This window comes from Natator depressus, chromosome 15 (assembly GCF_965152275.1).
Source record: "Natator depressus isolate rNatDep1 chromosome 15, rNatDep2.hap1, whole genome shotgun sequence".
Taxonomy (NCBI): domain Eukaryota; kingdom Metazoa; phylum Chordata; order Testudines; family Cheloniidae; genus Natator; species Natator depressus.
This window is the reverse complement of record NC_134248.1, coordinates 14931439-14956017: the sequence shown is the minus strand read 5'-3', so window position 1 is coordinate 14956017 and position 24579 is coordinate 14931439. Positions and strand designations below refer to the sequence as shown.

At 39.5% G+C, this 24579-nt stretch overlaps 1 protein-coding gene across 1 annotated transcript; it reads right to left on the bottom strand.

Moving 5' to 3' along the window:
* Positions 1 to 302: 302 nt before the first annotated feature.
* UBE2L3 (ubiquitin conjugating enzyme E2 L3) lies at positions 303 to 22176 on the bottom strand. Its single transcript, XM_074973152.1, has 4 exons — positions 22034 to 22176; positions 12625 to 12720; positions 6160 to 6346; positions 303 to 2588 (listed from the first exon to the last, which is right to left on the bottom strand). Exons 1-4 carry the CDS (start codon positions 22058 to 22060, stop codon positions 2434 to 2436), a joined length of 465 nt encoding a protein of 154 aa, XP_074829253.1. The 5' UTR covers positions 22061 to 22176; the 3' UTR covers positions 303 to 2433.
* Between the last annotated feature and the right edge of the window lie 2403 nt (positions 22177 to 24579).

Below are 24579 nucleotides of genomic sequence, written 5' to 3'. Positions count from 1 at the left end.
GTCTGTATCTTTTGCAAAGAGAGTCACCTATAAGTAAAAGCTACTACTTGTGTTTCACATCTTGTGGTTTGGGTACTGGACTATAAAGAAAGCAAGAAGAGAACTGAGATTAATATTTTCTTCCACCTAACCCCTACACATAAAATTAGATAATAGGCACGACCTTGCTATAGGCTGATGTGAATTTGAACTGCAGTTCCTGGAATTATCCAACCTCTTCAGTTCCCTTTCAGTGGTATCTAATGGCACCAATTCACATGTATGCAGCATTTATCCTGAGAGGTTTACAATCAGAAGGTATATTCACTTTTATATAGAAACAAGAGTGACAAACAGGTGCTACAGTTTTTATAAATATGAAAGGATAATTTGGGCAATGGCAAGTTTCCATGCTAACAGACGTGATCAAGAGGAGAGAAAAAACAGTGGGCTATTTAGGTATCTGAGGCAGAAGTTACACACACTTCAGTTTGACAGATAATTTGGCTTTTTTTTTTTTATTATGAATCAGTGAGCGTGAATGAAACAAAATCAGTACGAACTTTCTGCAAATGAAGACACAAAGATGAGAAAATTTGGTAATAGACAGTGCTCTCACCAAGCCTGAAAACACTTAGGATAAGGTGACCATGGTTTAACTTTATTTACCTGCCAAAGAATCTGTCTAAGAATACTTAAACATAAAAGTTCTTAAGGTCCCTCACTTTTAAAATGTTTTACTTTTCAACAAAGGTACTGGGCTGTCATTCTTTATGCTAAATTCTGAATCAAAGCTGGATCTAGATAAAAAGGGCTGGGCAGAAAAGACTGGAAACATACAAGACATTAAAACCGAAAGGGTCTCTACTGCTCCCTAGACACACAGAAGTCCTGAAACATCGCAAAGACAGAGGCTGTACTAATGCTGAGCATAGGAGTACAAATAACCATCTGGGTGTGAAGAACTTACTAATACAGCTTCCTGCACATCAAAATGATATGCACTCCTAATTTCTGGAAATTAACCTGCTTGTTCAATAAGATATCAAAATTCTAATGGTTGAGAAGAGAAGGCGGTTTGTGTGGCTATGACCTCACTTTAGATTTAGGGGGGAAAAACAGGCAGCTAAAAAATATGAAAAACAGATTATAAAGGGTACTGAGTCCTGAACAGTCCTTTTTTCTGAGCAGGCATGCCTTGGATTGAAGGGAAAATAACTTATTCAGGTAAAAATAAGATAGGAGGGAGTGTTACTTTAAATACTCATTGAATCATCTAACTCAAGCATAGTATATTATTTCTTACAGATATTTATGAACAGTACTAGTGAAATGTATTCTATTTATTAGTTTATTGCTTAATGCTATTCTCATACCATTTTCAAAAAAAGAATCATACAATAATTTGGGGGGGGGGGGGTGGCCATCCCAAAAAATACAGATGGTTTCATAATACATTTTGATGGAAAGATGTACTCAAATGATTAGCCGTGGTGTCAGATTTAGCTTTTAATTTCAAAATTAACATTTCCAAAAAGTATTGATTTTTAATTCAAACACAGTTTGTTACTTTGGTACCTATTGGTCCCCAATTTCTGAAACTCTTCTAAAGTGGTTGAAATGCTGTTCTGTGCAATTTTTTCCTAGCTAGTCTGCATAGATATTAAGAATTAAAGTGAAAGAACTTCCTAATCACATTCCACTATTCATTTGCTACAGAATTTTTTTTTTTTTTTTTCAGTTTTCCGAAACCAGCACATAAGTCATATTTTAATTCAATCACGCACACAAAACTTGGGTTTCCCCATTTAATAAACATTATTGTGGTAACATCAGCCAGATTTACATAAGACCTAGGCTTTGTTTCTGATTGTTTTTGTGGGGGGTTGTTTTTGTTTATTATGTTACAAACTGAAGTTAAGGGGAACTTGCAACCTAAGTTCCACAAAGCACAGTGCAACATCTAAAGAGAAAAGTAAACAGAACTGCCAAACATTCAACCATTTTCTGTCAGGACAGGAATATATGTTTTCTAAGACATCAGTTTGGGGGAAGAAAATTAAATGAAAAATTAAATGAACGCAAGATAGTGGGAACTGCAAGGGAAAATAAGAAATAGCCACAACCTTTTGAATTTTAAGGGCAGAATATAAGTCTAAGATATTTTTGATAAATTCTGACAAGAAAAAGAAACAGCATCCTTTAAAGTATACTGAAGCAGTGATTTTTAAACAAAGAAAGCAGAACTAGAACATCTTAAATGTTTAATCCTTTCTTTACAGGTTACCTAGACCACTTTTGATTAAGAAAACTGTAGAAAGTTAGTAACAGCCACAAGTTAACACCAAAAGGTGGCACTTGTCAATTTTCCATAGAGTCCTGCTTTGTGGTGTGTCTGAAATGCACTGCTCCGGATCTTCTAACACACGTTGCTGACATCAATTGTGTCAGATTTTAGTCCACTGGTCGCTTTTCACCATATTTCTTTGTAAACTCTTCAGCGTTCTTACAGAATTTTTTACGGTCCTTAGAGTATTCTTCAGCTAGGTCAGCCCGAAGGGGGTGCTCGGGCTGTGGGTCATTCACCAGTGCTATGAGGGACTGGATTACTGTCAAAAGAAGTACAAGTACTGTCAGTGATTTGAACATTTAATTTTTAAATAGCCAAAATGTAAGAGAGATGCACTAAAAATAAGAGTTTAAATGGTGTTAAAGAATGTCCCTATAAATCTGTATGCTTTCCAAAGACAGGCCAATACATTGTATGAACAAGTACATAGCAACCGCACGCAGTTCAAAATTTTAGGTTGGTAGTGATTCTGAATTCATAATTCATCTCAAGAAGGGAAAAACTGGAAGTTGACACTAGAAAACTAATAGACAAATCCCATACAGCTCAAACCGCATTCCAGATTTTCTGGCTAAGTAATTGGCGCGATTGATGAAATATATTTTATCTAGCTGTATATGGAAGAAACTACCATTGTTACAAACAACCTGGTCTAAAATGAATACAATAAATTGGATATTCTCTCATTTCCTGAAACAATTTCTACCATTACTCCAACATGAATTGCCAAATATACCTGCTGGTGAAGATATACTGGATGAACAAACTGGTAATACTTCAGGGTGATTATCACCCCAATATTCATGACCATGCTCTAAAAACGTCAATGTTCTTCATGAGAAATGTCTGTCTTAACCACATTAACCTAAACTAGACTCAGCACTCAAATTATGGACCTGGCAAACTGCTGTGAAATCTAAAGCTACTTTTTTTTTTATGTTCCTTTGGCCATTAGGAACTAATTATCTAAACTGACAGGCTGCAGCAATCACAAATTCTCATACTGTACTACACGGTGTGCAGTCATTGAAAGGAATATGCACAAATGGAAGCTAGGTTATCTGCGATAAATATCTTACATCTACAGAAAATAGGTGTGTAGAAAAAAACAGGAGTTCACTGTTTGACATTCATTCATCATACCCCAATCCAGTCAGATTTAGGGGTCTCAAACAATATACAGCATTGCTCCCCTGCTTTTCAGGCAACTATGCCAAAACTCTATTAACTTAATATTTTCCACACTGGTAACCAGCTGTCATATGGAATGGAAAGCAGCTCTCTGGAATGTTCGGGTATAAAAATCATTTAAAGGAAGCTTCCCTCCCTCAACACCACAGTTGCTTGATAAATATAGTACTTGTAGAAGAGGGGGAAGAGGGAAGTCTCTACTATACCACTGAAATGCGCTACAGACTTTTGTAACATGTTGCAAAGGCTGTAGCAAAATTCAAGGGGCATGGTTAACACACAGTTCAGTCTCATCAATGCTATAAGGATGAACCATATTATAATCTTGTGGGAGGATAACTGTTTGGACATGTTTTTGAGAGTTTGGAATGGCCTCAAATCAGGCTACAAATTACTGTTCTCCTGCAGGCATATCATCTTCCTTCTCCATACTTCCCAACTTTAAATGCACTCATATTTCCCCATGCTCAACTCCACAACAGCGTCTCAGCAGATGAGGATTTGGACTCTGTTCATCACTCGGGCATCTATCACATCATTTCAGAGTTCACCAAAATGGTAACTAGAATACTACATTCAGGTGCTTCTGCCAGAGGGTCTAACATATTGCATTCACATCACTCGCCCGTCTGGGAGCGAGGAACATAGCTCGAGACCAAAACTTGGATCCCAGTAGGATAACCTATTCCTCTACTTCTAAGGTAGGGGCTGGCTTACATGTGCTTACCTTAAACTAGAGTTGTTTAAATAAAGTAGTGTTGATATTGGCTGATTTCACAATTGACTTATGAGACAGCTGCATCTGAGACCTGCCACCATACGAAGCCAAATATCAACACTACAGTATGCCACAGCTCCTCTTTCACAGACATTACATAATTAAATGAAAAAAAATATTACAGCAATATTTAACACACACAAGTCAGGCCCTAAAATAGTATTAAGATGAGTTAACAGTAATTCAATCACAATGCACATGTATCTTTTTAATATTAAGCGGCTGTAACCTTAAAATATATATAGCCTTAAGAGGTGCATTTGGTATATGAAAGGTGCGATGAGTTGAAACCCCTAAACTTTCCTTTTTCCTGACATTTGTGTGTTTAAAGCTATCATGATACTGCATTGAGTGATGCTGCATTTTTCCCTTTGGTTCCTGCAGACTGTAAAAGTCATATCTTGTAGCACAGCATGGGGATGAGGAAGAGTGCAGGGGACTGGACTAGATGATCGAGGTCCCTTCCAGTCTTACGGTAAGAGGAATGTGCACCTCAGCCAGACTGGCAATATTTGGTTGCAGACAGTTTTATGCAAGGCTGGGGCAACAAGCAGTGAATTCACATTGTGAAGACTCTTTGCCATTGCAAGAGAGAAACTGAATTTTTAAACACAGCGTAAACTTGCAAAATGCAGCAAAAATCAGCAATGTTTTTTCACCCAGGATTTTTCCAGATTCCTGATTTTAAGGCAGTTTTATTTTTCCCCTTGTTTATTTTAAAAAGAGGATTTTGCTATTTTCAATTATTAGTATCAGCTGAAGCTGCTGAGCAAAGCCCAGGTGTTAGGCCAAGTAGAGAGACTGTATAGTTCTCCTTTTACTCTTCTGTACCAGACATACTCTGAAGCACCATTTTAAGTTTTTAGCAGATGCACAGTCCCAACTTAAATTTTCCCCCAAGTTTGGCTAAAGGGCTATTCCTCCTGGAGGACTCACCATGTGATAGATTTGGTGGTTTTTATTTGGCTATTTAAGTTACTGGTGGGCAAAAATACCTCAATTAGTTTCCTAAATCCTTCTCTGGGCTGAGATCAGACATAGTATTAGGAAGTTATGAGTATATGGAAGTGAAAAGGGGAGGTCAGAGATGTAAGGGTTTTCATGGACATCCATATTAACTATAGTATTTGTTTATTGTCAACACATAGTTCACGGCGAGAAACTGACAGATGGGGACTAGGAGAAGGGAAATTTTTGGTCAAGGATACCTGCACAGACTCTGCCTCCTACATAAAAAAAAAGCTCTTTGTGGTCACTAAAGCTCTGATGAAATATAGAATCTCTCTATTATTAATTTGGGTTTATAACACTAAAAAAAGCCCATACAAAAAAGGAGCTCCCTAACAATAGTTATACTTACAATAGTCACCCAGCAGCATTCAATACCAATATATAAACCAATTAGCTCTGCCAGCCAGCATCAAACGGAGACAAATTCTCAGCCTGACAATAAATGGAAATAGAAAAAAGTCCCTCAAACCCAACCGTACCCTAAAATGTTTAAGGTCTTATCCAAGAGACCTCCACACTAAGTCTCAGAGTACTCAATTTATCATCTTTTAAGAACTAAGAGAGGAGCCATCTTTGTTAGGATTTGAATCTGTCGTTCTATGGTTTCCAGGTATTTCAAACCTGACGCTCTGATCATCAGTGATGGAGCTCCACAGCAACACATGCTAAGTCATGGCATTATCCTAACGTATAACTGAAGATCAACCACCACTGATTCACTACATTCCCAGAGGGGGTACTCCATTGCACAAACCTACAGACAACAGATACCTTGGGATAATACCAAGCATCCCTTGGCTTTAACCAACACAGTTACTTGAGATTAAGCTCACCATACACAGTGTCTTACCTTGGTCAGTTTTGGTTGCTGGCTTCCAGTTTTCAGCACTAATTACTGGCAGACAAACCTGCCCCTTTTCATCGATGTTAGGGTGATAGATCTTTGTTTTAAATGTAATCTTAGGAGGTTTGAATGGATACTCTGCTGGAAAGTTGATTTCGATTCTGAAGGCTCCCTTATCATATGGAGGATTGTCCTGCAAATGAGAAGACAGAACATTACGGGACTTAAGACATCAGAAGAGATACACGGGAAGGGACTGTGTGCTCAGTCTTTTGAATGGTCCATGTTTAAGATACACCTGTTGTCTGTATAGGCCTTCAAGTCCATTTACATGTCTAGATTTAGGTTTATGTGCCAGAAAATATCAAAACCATAATATTCTTTTGCAAAGGGGTAATAGTGTTTTGTCAGTATTTGTATTTGCCTTGAAAGGAAAAAAAAAGCCACGCATGCTATGGCAGCCCTGAGGGGTGGCTGACGTGTCTACTTGGTGAAAGCAGAACGTTGTGACATTGATAAAGAGGCCTCCAATCTCACAACTGTTACTTATTCCCAATTTCACAAAGGTTTTCGAGTCCTTTCTTAGATACCAATTTTCTTCCTCAAGTTTTCAGTTTCTGTCTCTAAACCTAGTTATTTCATTTCTCCCAACATGGTGGTACAAACAGAGCAATTTGACTTGTCAGGTTTCCCTCTATGTTCTGAGAGAACCTTTTTGCTTTAGCTGACTGCATAAAATCTGCTGATCATTCATATTTTTTTACTACTTCTGCTGATGAGAACACTGAATTCGTGTGCGGTTTCGGGTGCTTTTCATCAGATCATATTGGGAGGACACAATAAGAGGACTATGAAAGTAGGGAGAGTGAAACTGAGCAAGACAATGCTCAGAAACTGACAGCAACTGCGGCTAGACACAGTAGTCCTAGTTTCAAAAATTATTTTGAGAAACCCAGAAGAAAAATCAACTATTGATATTTTTAGAGTTTATCAAAATATAACATTTTATACTGCAAACAATAATTCCAGCATGATAAAACTACTCAGGATACTGGGGAAAGGGAGATTCAGAATAGCTGGAAGTGAGTTTTTACTTAGTGTACGGTTTAACTTCCCCCACCTAGCAGCCAGTCAGTCCAATCCCTTTAATCAAAGCCATTTTAGAAATTAAAAATGAGCTCTCCAGTATTAGCATCTTTAGGGAAAGAACAACACTCTACAGGGAAAGGAAAATAGTATTAAACCTATGGGGAGAGATTCTGTGTTGTCCTCGAAGATAGAAAAGAACTCAAAAGCTAGGATGTGGGGTGGTGAAGATGCCTTTAAACCACTTTACATCCATCCAGTTTTCTCAAGTGACCCTGGCATAACTTAGTCAGCCTTGGAAGCCTGTTTAACTTACAACAGCGTGCCCTATGAGCCGTAGTGCTTCCTGGAATCTCTGCAACACTTCATACTGAGGCTTCGCCCTGGCCCAGATACACTGTCGAGTCAGGGCTTACAAATCTTTCACATATCCTGTGCTGGCCAGATCCTGGGCTTTTACAGCTACTTTATACAGCTATAACCCTTATTCCCAGCACAAGAGGTCAGAGCAGGGGTAAGGATCTGACTCAAGAAGCTGAATTACAAGATTGCATGCAAAGGGTTGTTCATCACTTATACCTGAACATGCATGACTGTAATGCTCACTTTGAATGTTTGCGCTACACCTTTCACTTCCCAAAGGGCCATCCATTGTGACCAGTATTTAAAAGGAAGATTCAGTTTATGATAAATCAATAAATGTATTTTACAAGGGCACAAGGAGTCTGATGTTCTTTTATGTTTCATATTTTGAAACTGAAACAAATATAGTATAGAAATTCAATGACATGCATAAATTTGTTTCAATGTATAGAATACGAAACCATCTTATCCTGCAAGGTTTTTTTTTAAAATTAATGTCCTGTTATAAATCATGTAAAACAAGCAATATAAAAAAAATCTGACACAAATCTGTAGAGGAAAAACCCAAGATAAGAAGCTGTCTTTGACTTGTTTCATAACCGGGTGACTGCTTATTTCTTTAACAATGTTTTAGAGACAAATGTAGCAGGCTGAGCTACTTCTAGAACTGTATCCTCCACAACAACCTTAACGGGGCATTACACAAAATATCACTCAGTAAGCCTGCCTCCTGCATACGCCAGATAATTTCTCAACTGTACATCAAGCATCACTTTTACAAAAGCTGTGGAGAGGGGTTGGCCAGAAGGGAGATTAAAAATATAGAACTGGACAATCAATAACTAGCCAAAGCTAGTTGAAATACTGATAATTTGTTGTTTTTAAAAAAATCCTTGTCAGCACTTTTAAAAAATACATATACCTGGTACTTCAAAAGCAAATTTAACATCAAAAAGCTTTCATCTGTACCCAGATTATGTCTGCCGATTTAAAAAAAAAAAGTTTACTCAGTGTGACAGCTGAATTTCAGACAATTCTAGACCAGTGAAGCAAAGAAAGGAGAGGATTATTATTTGTATTATGTCCTCCCTTTAAATAATGACCCAAGGTGCTTTTTAAATATGTACAGAAACATAAGATCCTTAATACATATAGATTCAGCGACAAAACGTTATTTTAAAATAATTTCCTCATAATAATGCCAAAACAGGAGCTCAAAGTTCCATTTCTCCTGCAAAAGCACATAACAAAAACCTAAAGCGGTCTTTGGGATGCAGCTCCCTGCAATGCTGTTTTTGGTGTTTGTGATGTCATGTACTTTGCAGAGGAAAGTATTCCAAATTCAAGTCTTGATGAGCAGAAATCTTTGTTTTAAACAAACACTTCATTTTTAAAGCTACATATTTTCTGTTAATTTTTTTTTTTTAAATCAAACATTTTGAGGGTTTTGGGGTTTTTTTTTTTTTATTTATTTTTTAAGAAATAGATCACCATAAAATGTTTTTCTTTTAAAAAAAAAAGGCACACTCTCAGCTTTAGGAAGAATGCCAAAGCAGTAAAATGCTGTACAAGAACAGTGTTTTATTAAAAATATATTACTTAATAGAAATCTCCTCTCTAACAGTCAAATCCTGCTCACTTTATTCACAAAAGAGGCACTAAAGACTCAAAGGGATTATTTGCATCAGTCGTTCTACAGTGTTTCAAATCCAAAGGATCAGCAAGAATCTTGATGTAGCACACATGATCCACGTTCAGGAGTGGCTTTCAACTAACAAAGCCAGAAGCGCTGCAGAGCTGATGTTGAAAGTCTTTCAGATCACATGCAGATTATATTTCTCTCCAGCTTTCTACTGCATCCAACCAAAAGGCAGTATTGATGTCCAAGTAGCCCAACTCTCCTTTCCACAGACTAGGTGCAGCTGTTCATTCAGGAAAGTGAGCACGAAACTTGGCAGTGGAAAATGCCCAAAATAAAGAAGGTGAAAATCCATATGACTTCAACCAAACAATCCAATACATTGGATTCCTCCCTTCCCCTTTCCAACAAATCCCTCTCTATTTGACTAGTATAGTAGTAATTTACTTTTAGGGTTTGTCTAAACAGTGGGGTAATACAGTCTACAGAGGTGTGATTTCTAAAGCGCTCTAACATATCAATATATCCCTGTGGATCCTGCTGGTGCATACTACAGGTTCCCTAGTGAGTTTTCACATAATATAAACAGCATGCTGTTAAGCACACCAGCAGGTTCTACACAGACCAATTAGTGCACAGCACCTTAGTGCACTTTAGAAATCATACGCCCATATAATACATTACCCCACCATGTAGACAAGCCCCAAAGTTGCCTATTAACACTCCTCTTTCAAAAATACAAAACCACGGGCAAGGTTTTTAAAAGTGGATGCCTAAAGTTAGGTACCTAAATCCTTGCCTAAGTGCATACATAAGTGGCCTGTTTTCCAAGGGGTGCTTAGATTTTAAAAACCTAGCAACTTGAGCCTAACTTAAAATACCCAATCCTGAAAATCCAGGCCAAATTCTTTCGCACTGAGCATTTTAAAGTAGTGAGACTAAATTTTTTTGGAAAGGCTATCAAATGGAATTAATTGCACATGTTTTCCCATGTATTTCCATCCTTTTCTCCATTATCTTGAGTCAACAGTTTTAAACCATGTGGATAGTCAGCTATGATACCACAGTACACCTTCGACTCCAGCTTTTTTTGTACTGCCTGCACCAGTTTAAGACCTGTTGGTTGAGGCCCACCTTCACTGGCATAAAGAAAGCATTCTAGCAGAGCTGTTTTAAAACAATTTCAAAATTATTCCTGCTAAAATGAGGGTAAATACGGTTTGCCTGGCTACTATTATACAACCATAACTGTTTTAATACTCTTGTCACCAAGTCTTAATGGCCAGGCAAACTATGTTTACACCAAATTAGCAGGAACCATTTAAAAATAGTAAAAATGGATTCACTAACATGATCTAAGTGCCAACATACACAAAGCTTTTGTATTTGCTTAGTCTAGCTGTTTCAAAGCAAAACATTCTTTACATGTTACTGCGTGACCTGTGAATTATGGGCTACCTCCACATAAACAGATACCCGGAAAATAGTAGCGTGCCTACATCTCTCTCTCTCTCCCCACCCGCAACTAAGTTGACAATAAGTGATTGTTAAGCAACTTAAATGCTCAAATCACCTTACAACAGTGTTTGTTTTATAGTCTACGCAGCTTAATCTCGAAAGCTCCGTCCTCCCTAGAGACTTCTAAAAATTTCATTATGCATCACGTACAAACCTAGGTTACATTTAGTGTGGTCAGAATTCAATTTTTTCTAATTTTTACTGTTGAAAATAAAAATTATTATTTTTTTTTTTTTAAAAAAAAGGTTTTTTTCCCTATTTTGAACTATTGTGATTTTTGCTGTTGGGGGAGTGGGGGTAGGGCTGGGGTTAGGGCAGCGCTAACAGCAGGGTTGCAGGGGGTTTCCTGTGCAGCTGAGGGGCCCAAGACACCAGGTACAGGGGATGCTGCAGTCATCCTGGCCCAGTAGAGATCTCCTTCAGACCTGGCCGGGGGTAAGGATTAGCCCTGGGTCATGAAGCTGGCCACCCCACTGCTGAACTGCTTCTGCTTGGGGATGGCTCCCATGTTCTGGGCTGGTGAATGAACAAGTGGGGCTGTAACCATGGAGCTGCAGGGCCGGTGACACTGGATCCCTGCAAGCACAAGGTGCAGGGAAGGCTGGGGTCCTGGCGGGGCACAGGAGAGATCCCCATCCAGGACTGCGAGGAGGAAGAGGAGGAGGACAAAGATGAGTCCCTGGCTGTGGGGGAGGCCACCCCACTGCTAAATGGCTCTTGCCCAATGATGGAGCCATTCAGCAGTGGAATAGCCTCCTCCACGGCTGGGGAGAATACTGACTTCTCCTCACAGTCCTGGCCAAGGGTCTCTAGTCTGCCGGGCCAGGACCACAGCTTTCCCTGCATCTTGTGCCTGCAGTGATTAGGTGTCTCCAGCCAGGAATGTGTGAGCCAACCCCAGGCAGGAACTCTTCAACTACAGGGTGGTGTCTGGCACAGCCAGAGACTTGTGGTCCTTCTTTGCAGTCCTGGCCAGGGATCTCTGCTCCGATGGGCCAGGATAATCGCAGCCTCCCCCACACCTAATGCCTGCAAGGATTGGGTGTCACTGGTGCTGCAGCTGTCTAGAGAGCCCTCTGCAACTCTGCTGACACACAAGTAAGGGAGTGGGGCTGTGACAGCGAAGTTTCAGTGGGCTCCCTACATGGCTACAGCACTGGTGATACCTAATCCCTACAGGTGCAAGGTGCAGGGAAGGTTGCAGTCTCCTGGTACTCTCAGCTGGTGTGAGAGAATGCAGGTCCGTGCTAGTGAGGATGCAGAGGGCTCCCTGAACTGTCGCAGGAGCCATTCAGCAGTGGGTTGGCCTCCCCCACAGCTGGAGGCTCGTCGTCCTTCCCCTTGCAGTCCCAGCCAGGGGCCTCGACCGTGGGATCAGGTGAAGCGCAGGGAGCCCTCTGCAGCTGGACCCACTCACTCCCCTGACAACAGGACTCCAGAGTACTCCCTGAATCACCAGAGGGCCAGTGACACTTGACTGCTGCAGGCAAAGTGACTGTTACCGATTTATTTTCTTTTTTGTCAATTTCAGTGTGTCATCTGAAATCAACATTTACCAAGTTATAAATTAAAACTGAATCCTGCTAAGCCTAGTTATTTTTATAACCAGTAAATAACAGGTATATTTTCAGTCAACCATTCACTGGATCTTTTCTTCTTCAAACATAACCAGAATAACCAAAGTAATGTTTTATAACAGCAAATAATCACCCATTTGTCAGGGTGCAACAATTATGTAATGGCCACCTACAGTACTAATAAACTATGGATTTGTGAGAGTTTTTTCCCCCCTCAGCACAAGTCATCACCAGGTACAAATGGTCTGTGGATTGCTTTTAAGCACAATATAAGTGTTCTATACTCACAGGAACAATAAGCCCTTGCCAAGTCAATAAATTAGCTTCATCAACCTGGATATTACGGAAGTTTTTCATTCCACATTTGCGGATTTCTTCAAGCTCCTGAAAAGCAAGCAGAGCGTAAGTATACATTAATAACAGTAATAAGCAGCATGTTCATTTATTTTTTTTCAAGAAACGAAAATGGGTTCCTTTGTTTTATATTAAATGAGTTTGTGGTTTCAGAAGTGACAAGCCACATAATTAATAAAACAAATGGAATTCCTACACCTATAAAGAATCGGGGTTATCTAAGGCAGGGAATCAAAATCTTTATTTGCTGAATTAAGGGATATGCCATGGAGCTACAACAGAAGCATGGTTAATAATATTGCATCATAGCTATATATTTTATTTACACTTTTGTTACACTCACTTGTATATCAGATTCATTTGTTTAAAAAGCTTATTCTCAAAGAATTTGTGGATTGAGAATATTGTATCAACTTGTCAGCTACAAATACAAGTAACAGATGTGTTAGGACTTGTCTATGCGAGAAAGCTACGCTGGTTTAAAGGTATTATTTTAAACCAATCTAATTAAATTTATACAAACTACCGTGTGGACACTTATTTCGGTTTAAGATTTAAACTAAACTGAAATATGCCCACTTTAAACCAAAATAAGTAACCAGACAGAGGTCTGTACCAGTCTAATTAGATTGGTTTTAAAACGAATCCAGTGCACCTCCATCATGTAGACAAAGATCCAAATTAAGGCTGAAAAACAAAACAAAGTTAACAGCAATATTACAGCCATTTGGATACTTACTTACCTACCTTCAGGAATTGCAATATAGTTAACTGCATGAGCTAAGAAACTATATTTTCCCTTCCTTCAGAAATTATTTCTGAGGGAATGACAAGCCTTGTGAGCCAAAATGTTATTAACTAGTTTTCAGTGAAAAAAAGCGCCAATTACATACAAGTGTACACAATATTTTAAGAGAGTTTAGGTCAAGGAAAACAAACACTACGTCTATCTCCTTTATTAATAAATACGTCAGTAGTTTGCAAAGGGCACTCCCAGTGAAACAAAAAGACTACTCTCTTATTCTTTCAGAACTAGAGTGTTACTATGGCATCATGATTAAATGTAAGTTCAACCGGAAGACCAAAGTCCAAACTCACATACAACATACACAATAGAAAATGAACCTTTAAGTATGTCAGAATAGACATAAGCAAGTTAAGGAGCATGTCCAGAACATAAGGTTCAGACTTGTTTTCGGGACACTAGAAATGACTAATTAATTAGTCTGGTCCCCTGGCTCCAGTGCCATTAAATATGCCCCAACTTGTTCAATATTACAGAAATAGGGGTTTTTGTGATTAGATTATGCTTTAGAGCATGAAGACACACACATCACGAGTCCCATGGATTGCCATTCATAGGGATATGCTAAACCTAAACCATGCTGTTCAGTGGAAGATAACCTTTATTAGCAGCAGCAATAAGGAGGCATCATATGTCCATTTTAACTATGAATCTAGTACTATGCTAGGTATTTGGTTTTGGACACTGAAAGTACAAAAGGTCTCAGTTCAAAAGCACAGAAGATTGTGGTGTTTTTCTGAGAAACTCAGGAAGGTACGTAACTAATTCAGTTGCATTTTCAGCTGGTTCATTTCTTTTTTTTTGCATGTAGCACTGTTGTGCAGTCACACTGAACTACCCTTTTTCATAACCCACAATTTTAAACAATGAAGCCCATTCTAAACCAAAAATAACTTATGGGATATCATGAAACAGGCAAGTTACAGATACAGATCAACCAGCACACATTTAAAACAGAACATATGCATGACTGATGCCTTCTCCCACAAAACACAGATGGATAGAAAAATTGGTTATTTTAGACATTATCTAACTCTTGATAGATGTTTATATAATATGTATAATTTATATTAATTTCTCTCAAATGGCCCCCCATTTAAGATCACGGTCACACTGTACTAGGTGTTACACAAAAAACACAGGAACATATGGTCCCTGACCGGAGAGCTTACAATCTAATACATATAAAAGCAGATGAAGGATGAAGTAGTTATATAAAGACAAGTTGTTAACTATCAAGTGATCAGTGTCTGTCTCCCTCTAAATAATTAACACATTTAAATGTGGTAAGCTTTGAAAAAATGAAAAAAAAAAGATGTTAATTTAAAGAGGTAAACTCTCAAGTTTGTTTTAAAAACTTGACATGTCTGTAATGTGGTTGATTTAAGAAATACAATAAATACAGTGCAGAAGTTAACTGTGATCACCACAAAATTATTAAGCTTTGTATGTAACCAAAGAAAGTTTCAAATGAACCAGCAAGCCTCTCTCTGGTTCCCTTAAAATCCTTCACTCAAAGTTGACAGAATTAAATTTTTTTCGCCAGTAACCCTACTGGCTCTGCAACGCTTCCATGTGAAATGACATATAATAGTGAAACCCATTCAAGAGATCCCCAGCCCATCAAGTATCCCCAAATATCTGAGCCTGATTCTCCACCAGCTTTCACCTACTGTAGCAATTTCTACTTATGCAAAGGAAGTACAAAGTAGGTATAAAAAGTTGCCATCTCAGACTAGAATATAATACATATATTTTAAACAGGCATGACTACACAAGGTGCAAGATTGTGGAGAATCAAGTCCTTGAGTACAATCCTACTCTGCCTTTACTAGATCATCATCTCCATTAGACAAACATTTTTTGTCAGTCCCTTGTGTGGCTGCTTAAAGTTTCACTTTATACTCAAAAATGACTGTCTGAAAGTAGCACTGTGAGGTTCCATATTTATTGCAAATCAGTAACTTCCATATTAAATTTATTCAGTTTAGAAGTGGCTTTTTGCTTACTGCCCCCCCTGCAAATTCAACCAGCAGCTGCAAATCAAATTGTGTTCTTTCTGGATGATGCAATGCCAGGAATAAAGATTTTGTAACAGAAATTTAGTTACTTTTGTTGGTGATACACAATTCATAATAAAATATTAGCACAGCAAAGGCAACATAGCTAATGAATAAAAACATACTTTTGTCAAAGAAGAAAGAAAATATGATTCTGCTGAATGTCCACAGGCAACAGGCTGGTAAAAGGTAGTAAGTACCATGTTCAGAGACAGAAAAATGACTAATTTCACCTTAAGATCACTGACTCTGAAAGGACAAAAAGGTCTTTTGGAAGTGAGAGAGTGAGGCCAAACATGCATATTTTTCAAAAAGAAACCTTAAGGTTAGAAATGTAGCGAATAGCTGAATTCCCATTCTCTCCCACCCCCTTTAATGTTGTTGTTTTAAATAATGTAAATTATTGCCTCTGAGAGAATGTACTAATAGCTAGAACACAGAAGTGGGAGTGCACACTCCTAATTCCAGTTCTGCCACTGACCCTGCGTGTGACCTTGCTGAATTAGGTTTCCCTTTTATAACATGGAGACATCTACTTATTTTAAAGGGATGTGTTGGGACTTCAAGTCTGTAAAGTGTTTCGACAAGTTCAGATAAAAAACACAGTACAGTATATAACATGGAGAATATACTGTTTGATATGTAATATTTAATCTTCAGGTACAGCACTGAAGGGACCGGATCACAAAAAGCATTTAGTATTTTTCCTTACATATGTTACAGTACTGAAAATGAAAAAAGTACTTTTCACCATTTATGCTGTTTGAAAGCATAAATTAAAAATTCAAAATCAAGCAAAAAGTAAAAAGAAAAGAAAAATAACTTGAAATCTAGTCAGTTAAAAAAGAGTTAAAAGTAATTTCAAGTACTGCACTTGCACCCGAGTCCCTCTGTCAGTTTGTGATTTTATAAACAGGCTAAAAAAAAAAAAAAATGTTCCTGCTGCTTTCTGAAAAAGCCACACAAACAAGGAAAACCGACTTTGGTCTCAATCCTGCAAACTCTTGCGCATATGAACCATCCCAAGACTGGGGCCTGCCTCAGTGATTGTCTACACAAGGAAAACAGGGAAACTGACTATACGCAAAGGGTTTAAACCCAAAGCCCATTGAAATCAGTGGAAAGACTCCCATTGACTCCAATAAGCTTTGCATCAGGCACAAAGTAAATAAACCGAATAGAGAAAAAATATTCTGTAATCTTTTATTTATGAACAAGAGTAGGTAAACAATTTCTAAACATAAGTGTTTTTATGATGAATATGTCTCTTAGCCAGTGGTAAGAAGCTGATCTATTTCAATTTCTGGTTCTCTGGTACTGCAGGGTAGTGTTTTGTTTTTTTAAAAAAAACTTTAAATTTAAATTAAAAAAATCATGAGAATATTTAGTTTTCATAAAAGCTGCAGTTAAGGTTCCATTGAAACATTACAATTGTGTGTTTTCACATATTCTTTATTTTCTGAATAATTCTTCTTTCCAGCAGAAAGTTTCTACGTTTGATCTCTGCTCAAAAGTGAATTTTGAGTAAAATATCGTCACCCATTTTTGAGTTATAAAACCGTACTGTTCTCACTCCTGCTGTAAAATGTGTAAGCTTTTTTTAAAAAACACCAACACGAAAACAGATAAAGTTTATGTTTCTCCTGACTAGTTGTTACTGAGGAGTAAAGGCCAGAACAATTAAAAACCTACACATACAAAGTATGAAAGCTATAAACTGAAAAAAATCTGATTAAAAATACAAAATTCTCAATAAATTTGGGGTTGTTATACTGTTTACAACACTAAGGCATAATGTAAATACATGCCATCAACATTAATTACATGGGTGTGGTTCTGAGATTTACTTCACCGTGGAGTTCAATGCTTCATAAATGTTTGCTATGCAAATATGGGAGTACACAAAGAAAAGATTAAAATAATCTTCCTTTTCCATTCCTCACTTCCTTAAAACATAAAAACAAAAGCTTACATTAACAGACTATTAATTATACTTTGTTAAACACTAAAAACCCCCAGGAAGTGGAAATATTATAGACCTAATAGAAACCTTTACTTGGTCATATTATAGTTGGGACTTCAACAGGAGCTTTACCTGAGGAAGGAGTGTCAGATACTGTCCAAGAGTGTCTTCTGGACTACTAATTATGTTTTTAAGTATATATCTCTATATACAGTAGTCCCAACCCAATTCAATAAAAGTACAAGTTCCATACATGGTATTTTATATTAACATGATGTATACCTACAAAGACAAGTAACTTCACCACCTTTCTCATATAAGCCTCCCTCTCATCTTTAACTGTACCTCCAGCTAGTGTCATCTCTCCATCCATCTACCTTAGGATTTTATACTGTTGCCTATCACTGTGGTATCCAAGTGACTTCCGCATAAAATCAATAGCAACAACAAAATCCTTTATTATGGACACCACGGAGTCTCTGGCACTCCTCCCTTTCTGGGATCAAAACTCTACTTGGGGTAGGGTTTTTGTGGTGTTGGTGGATGAGGGTTAGTAACAGTCTGGAAATAAACAGGGTCTTTGAATTTTGAGTGTCAGCTACGGTGTAAAAGCTCTCTCAAAAGGGAAGTCCTTACAGGGTTTCCTAAGACAGACTCCAGATTTACCACTTCCCTTCTGAAAGACTGTTCCATAGCTGGATCCCCTCGACAGAGAATGCTTTGTCACCAGCTCTCACATGCTTTGAGATCTGCACTGTCCTAGAAGAGCTCAGCTGTCACGGTGGCTCATAGATTAAAACTGGGTCTTTGATGTACTCGGGGCTTAATCCACTAACTGCGTTTGTTATGATAAACTTGGGGCCTGATCCTGTAAAATGCTCATGCAAGTAGCCCCCAATGACTTCAATTAGACTATTCAAATGAATGAGAGTTTGTGACGAAACGCCATTATTTGCTGTTTGTACAGGGCCTAGCACATCGGGGGTCAGGCCCCTAGACACCACCACAACGCCCCCTCCCTGTTTTGAATGTTTATGATTGTAACCATACAATTGCATTTGTGTAAATTTTAGTATGTCATATTAAGATTTGAAAGTTAAATATAATTTTAGAAATATTTGATTTTTATTGGTAAATATCAATTTCACTGTCACAAAACAAATTTCAATCAATAATAACTAAAATGTATAGCCAGGCAAAGAAAGAAAAATGCTACTTGAAAACAGAGTCAAAACCCAGGGATTTAGACTTTTGAATTAGACTTGTTACGAATGGACTAACGAGAGGACTAGTAAAAACAGCTATGATTTGTTGACTTAAGGATATTTACTTTGTATATTTTGACATATTGAAAATTTGCATTTTAAGTTATAAAGCTTGAATTTTTTGAATCTCAGTGTCTACTGTCATTAAATAATCTTCTGATTCCCCATAGCTTCCTGCAGCTGAACATTTAAAATGATAGAGAAAAGTGCTTATGACCCATAATTTCACAGAAATGTAAAAAAATTAATTGATAAAAATCTAAAAAATGCTCAAAAATAAACATCAATATTATCCATTGAAATTACAAAAAATAAAAATTGAATTCTGCCAAGACTAAATATAAATACTGGCTCTCTCAATTTAAAGAGAGAGATCAGTTTTCACCCGTAAAGTGGGGGTGATACTACGATCTCCCACACTTTGTCTTGTCTCTCTTCACAGCAAGCACTATCACCTACCACAACAGGACTCTGATCTCAAGTGCAGCCTCTTGTTGTAGGTGTAATATAAATAAATAACCATGATCCATGTCAATGGTTCCAAACAACTCCAGTACTTTGGAAATTGTTTTATTTTAATTCACTTACATCCTTGTTCACATGAATGTTATATTTTGAACAATCTGCAGGAGGTTCCAAATTTATTTTCAGTTATAAAACAAACTATATTTAGTTCAAAGATCTGTAAGAAAGTTAAGAGATTTTAAAATTATTATTAATTATTATTATTAACAAGTGTGAAAATACAGAGCTAAAATTGGATTTCCTTTGAGGTTTTGAGCATTCATTACATTTTATGACCCTAAGCTTTTTTAAAAAGTATAATTTAAATAACTGAGAAAACATCCAATTATTATCACTATTTAAAAACAAAAAACAGAATCTGTTCAGCAATGGAACACTTACGGATGCAGTTTGTGGTACTGTGGAATTGTACTACAGTCCAAAATCCTGAAACTGGGGGTGGGGTAATGGGAGCGGGTAATAATATCTACTAATTGTGGTGTATAAGAAGGAAATTTCTGAACTGTTAAGAGCATTTTGCAGCTGCTGAACTCATGGGGAAAAGTTTCTGATTACCATGATTCATGAACACGAAACAAAAATGAAAGTAAAATCGAGTAATAGATTCTCTATTCCCAACCAAGCTCTCAAATCAATCAAGGTCTGGCCACAAATTTCTTCTAGAAGAGATATGTCTAAGTGCAGACAGAAGAATCAAATACTTCAAAAAACTATCATCTATATACTGTCTCTGTAAACATACTGCGGCAATAACACCATAAAATGTAGCAGAATGATAACTAGCTTTGGTAGATACTTAGCAATATTAACTATTGCCTCTGCAGCCCTCCAGACTTTTAAGATTATATTTTTTTGCTCCTGTTTAGAAATGTACTAGGAGTATTTATGTACATTTTTTACTTTTCACAAATTTTAAAAAGGTATATGACTGAATATGAAATTCAATTTCAAATAAAACAGAAAAGCTAAGGTTATTAAAACATAAAATAACTACTCTTGTTCACCATGTGAAATGGAGGGGGTTCTTATTCTGACATATTTGCAACAACAGCTTCATATGTGGTAGCAGTTAAGATATATTATTAAAAATAAAATATATCAAAAAATAAACAAAAACCTAAGTTAGTTCAGTCTCATCAAGCTCCTCAGGAGCAGTTTATGTTCCTCGCTGATGTTATGGATGTTATCTTGTGTGCATGACTCTGCATCGAAGGTGTTCTACTGTTTAAATTACAATCTACACTCAGAACAAATTTAAAAGAGCAAAGCTAATCTTAAATGAAATCAATATTAAACTATCACAATTCTCTTTGTCCTTATAATCCGTGGGCATTTTTGAATGTATAACTCAAGTTTCACACCCCAATCCAGCATCCGGCTCGACAAGGATAGAACCCTATGTCCGGGTGGAACCCCACTGATCTCAGTGAGGCTCTGGGCAGGGTTCCACTGGCCTGAAGCCAGTTTCAGAATCCAGACTTAAAAGAACAAAACTAACGGAAGTGGCACCAAACTTCTCTCCCATCAAGTACAAGATATGGGAAAAATGAAGAACATTGAACAATATTCAGTTTAGTTCTTGCATCTATGTATCACGTGGTTAAACTATATCATCTATCTAACTCAGGTTATGAACACCTAAGTGCAAAGATCAAGGTATGTTTGTATTAATACCAGGTACAGAAATAATGACAGTTGTTGCAGTCCCACTAGGTGCTAAACAGAAAGTGTGGCAGATCCCTGCCCTGAGTAGTATGCAATCTGAATTGATGATAACGATGTCATCCACGACAGAAGACTGTAAACTTCTGGGGGCAGTGACTGTCTTCCTAGGCATCGGAAAAGCATCTTACACATTGTGAGAGCTATTGCAAGAGAACAAATAATAAAGATACAAAACTGAACAACAGAATAGAATAAAACTACTGAATAAAACCAGCCTTAAGTAAAAACCAGCCACCACAGGCGGCGGCCGCGCTTTACACTATTATACATACGTCAGAAGGAACGGAGGTTTGGAAACGCAAATGCGTTTGTGTTTAAGGCAAACTGAGCGAAGTGACTTCTGAACCCAGGCCTATATGTCAACGGGATAAACCAGCCACGTCTGCCTCACGCGCGGGACAGATTAACGTTAAAAGCACACAAATGCCGGACAAAACTCAACTTAAAATAAGCCTGGGAGGGGGGAACCCTCCGTCCGTCCGTCCCACCCCGTCCTATCCTCGTGGTCCCGGCAGGCCGGGGCTCCTGCCCGCCGGGGGCTGCGGGGCGCTCGGGCAGCACTGCAGCCAGCTCGGGCGAATCGCCGCCATCCCGGCGAGCCCGGGGGGAGAAAGCCCCCGCCCTTCCTCTTTGCTTAGTCACGGCAGGAGCCCCCTCAGGGAGGGGCCCGGCCCGGCTCGGGCCCCCCCAGCGCCCTTCGCTGGCTCCCCACACGGGGCCAGGCAGCCGCGGGGGCTGTGGGGCCCCCTTGAGCCCGGCCCCGGGCAGAGCGGGTGGAGCGAGGCCCCGCCGAGGCGCGGCCTAGATGCCGGCTGTTCCCGTTCCGGTCTCCTCGTCCCGCGGGCTGCCGCGGGGGGGGAGGGGAGAGCTCCCCGCGAGCCCCGAGTCGGGGGGGGTCGCTGCCTGCCCCCCCCCGGCACGGAAGGGGCCCTGGGCGGAAGCGCGCCCTCCCCAAGCCGCCCCCCGCTCGATCCTTCCCCGGCGCGGGGCTGGATGTTACCTTCATCAGCCTCCTGCTGGCCGCCATCTTGGATCTGCTTCTGCTGCCCCACAATGCATAGCGGCTGCGGGCTGGGCGGCTAAAGCCCGGCGCTTCCTGGAACGGAGGGAGGGGGGGAGCGTGCGAGCGGCCCCTGTCTCCGCGCCGGGGCTGCCCCTTCCCTCGCTCCCCCCACCTCGGGGGGCAGGAGACCAGACCCCGCCCAGGGGCAAGGGGATGCTCGAGGCTCCCCGCGCCTCTCCCGTGGAGAGCCTGCAGCTCTGGGCAAGGGGAGAGAACACACCCCGTCCCCTCCTAGGGGGCCTGTACCCTGGGGGCAGGAGCGAGGGGTCCCCCCGCCCCGGAGGCCTGCAGGGAAACATGAACTCCCCTCCCCCCCCCCCAGGCACACGCTGCGAGTGCGAGCTGCACACTCTTGCGGGGGGGCCACAGGGACTGCACAGGCCACCCTTCTGAGAGAGGGACCCCTGGACCCCTTTGGGGGGCTCCCTCTCAGTGCTCCTGGGGGCCTCTGTGTGCGTGTGTGTACGAGCAGAGATCTACACACACAGTCCTCTTGGGGCACAGGGCGAAAGAGGGGAGGGGACCCTTCGTCCAGCCCTCTTGGAAAGCCCTGATGCGGGGCAGAGGAAGAGCCCAGCATTCACACTTCTGGGCTGAAGGGAGGGAAAACTGGGGAGGGCGCTGCACAGACCTTTCTTTGGCACTAGCTTTAAGACAGTTTTAAAAGCTCCTTCCTTTATGTTGTTTGGGTTGGGTGGTTTAGTATTATCCGTTTTTTACTATTACTACTGCTGCTGGGTTGTATTTTATTTACTGTGCACCATCTTCCATGGAAGCATCTGTGGAAAGAGGAAATGTTACTGAATAAATCCACCTGATTCTCTGAGCCACTAATACTCCCTCTTTGGGGGTACCCTTACAGGAGTGGGGGGGCTGCAGTTCCAGCATAGACCAGGAAGTCATTTGAAACTATCATATGCCCCACTGATATCAGACAAGATGCGCTGAGTAGCCCCACCACAAAATACACTAGTACAGCTAGTTCAGGTGCCATCATCCTGCTGGCTTCCCCGCTGAAGCTGTGCATTCCTACTTTCTCCAGAAAGAATGAAATCTGTGGAATAGTATAGCTAATACTAACCAACACAACAATGTGATGTGCTTTATAGCCTTTTCCCAGGTCTCCAAACATGGTTGCTCCCCAACTTCATCTCTCCCTGGCTGGCTTCTCAATTTTCAGTAGACTTTCTAATTAACATTGTTGGCACAATCCTCTCTGGGAGTACTACCCAACTCCATTCTGTTTGTATTTGTGCCCCTTAGTTCCTCTCTGCATTGGACATGTCCCCAAGTGACTGAGACTTGGCAAATCTGACTCTTTAGGAAATGCTCTTCCTCTTTCCTGAAAAGCTTTAAGTCTTACAACAAACTTGTAGAGTCCTGTCAAACTCAGGTAATTTGAAAGGGTGAAATTTCAAACTGTTATGAGAGATTTTTAAAGTCTCATTAAAACATACAGAATAAATTCCTTTGAGTGGCATAGAATGAATCCATCATATAATAATTATTATTTAATCAAATATTTTGCCTTTTTGTGGTGCTTTTTGTTCCAAGAACTCAAAGAACTTTACTAACATTAGGTAATGAGTTAAATCATGCTACAACCCCTGGCAACTAATTTAATACCTACCTCATCGGGGTGTTGTGAGAAATAATTAGTTTGTAAAATGCTTTGACGGTTAAAATGCTATATAAATGTTAAGAGTTATGATTACTTTATTCTAATATTAGGCATTTAGGGATTATTATATCCATTTTGCTGATGGGGAAAATGAAGCACAGAGAGAGGTTAAGCAAAAGGAGCAGGGTGACTCAGAGAGGTAACTGTATATGTAGAGCAATTGCAGCTGTGCCTAGCAGGTACACAGTGGGAGAAAGCTGACTATTGCTCAGGAAAGAAAGGGGAAAAGGCAGATGAGATGGAAAAGCTGCAGAGTCTCTCTGATAAAAGTTCCTGGTGTACTACTGAAGTTGGATGTTTGTACTAAAGGTTTAAGAACATTGATATTTGATTAACAAGGACTAGTTGAAGTCTTACTGTACTGAAACCTGAAATATCCAAATCTGATACCATACTGACTGGGGAGAATAGCACTTATGTGTCTTCCAGTCCTGTAAATATGTGACACATGAACTGTTTCAAACCTTATCTTCATTTCTTCTCTGCCAAAACTCTTAATCACACCAAGGCTATAGTCCTTCAAAGACACCATAAATCCCTTTTCTTTAAACTTCAGTTTTTCCAACATACAGATGCTCAGGTCCCCACCTGTTGCTGGAAAAAGAAATCCACCACCTTCTTCTTCAACATGAAGTCCTAAAAGCACTAATGAAAACTAAGCCATCATCTGCAATTCTGATGAATGCCCTCCGTGGCTGGTAAAATAGAGTCCAAACAGTATCTGTGACCCTTACTAATGGAGATAGTCAACACTTCCTTTGTAGAGGAAAAGCTACCACCCATACTATAGTAAGCTATAGTC

Bases quoted from the DNA above. Each gene is read 5' to 3' on its own strand.
- UBE2L3 (XM_074973152.1), bottom strand. From the start codon at position 22,060: ATGGCGGCCAGCAGGAGGCTGATGAAG. The intron at 6,347-12,624 runs GTGAGTATAGAA...TCTCATTTGCAG, and splicing joins GGCAAGGGCTTATTGTTCCT to GACAATCCTCCATATGATAA. The intron at 2,589-6,159 runs GTAAGACACTGT...TTCTTTTGACAG, and splicing joins AGCAACCAAAACTGACCAAG to TAATCCAGTCCCTCATAGCA.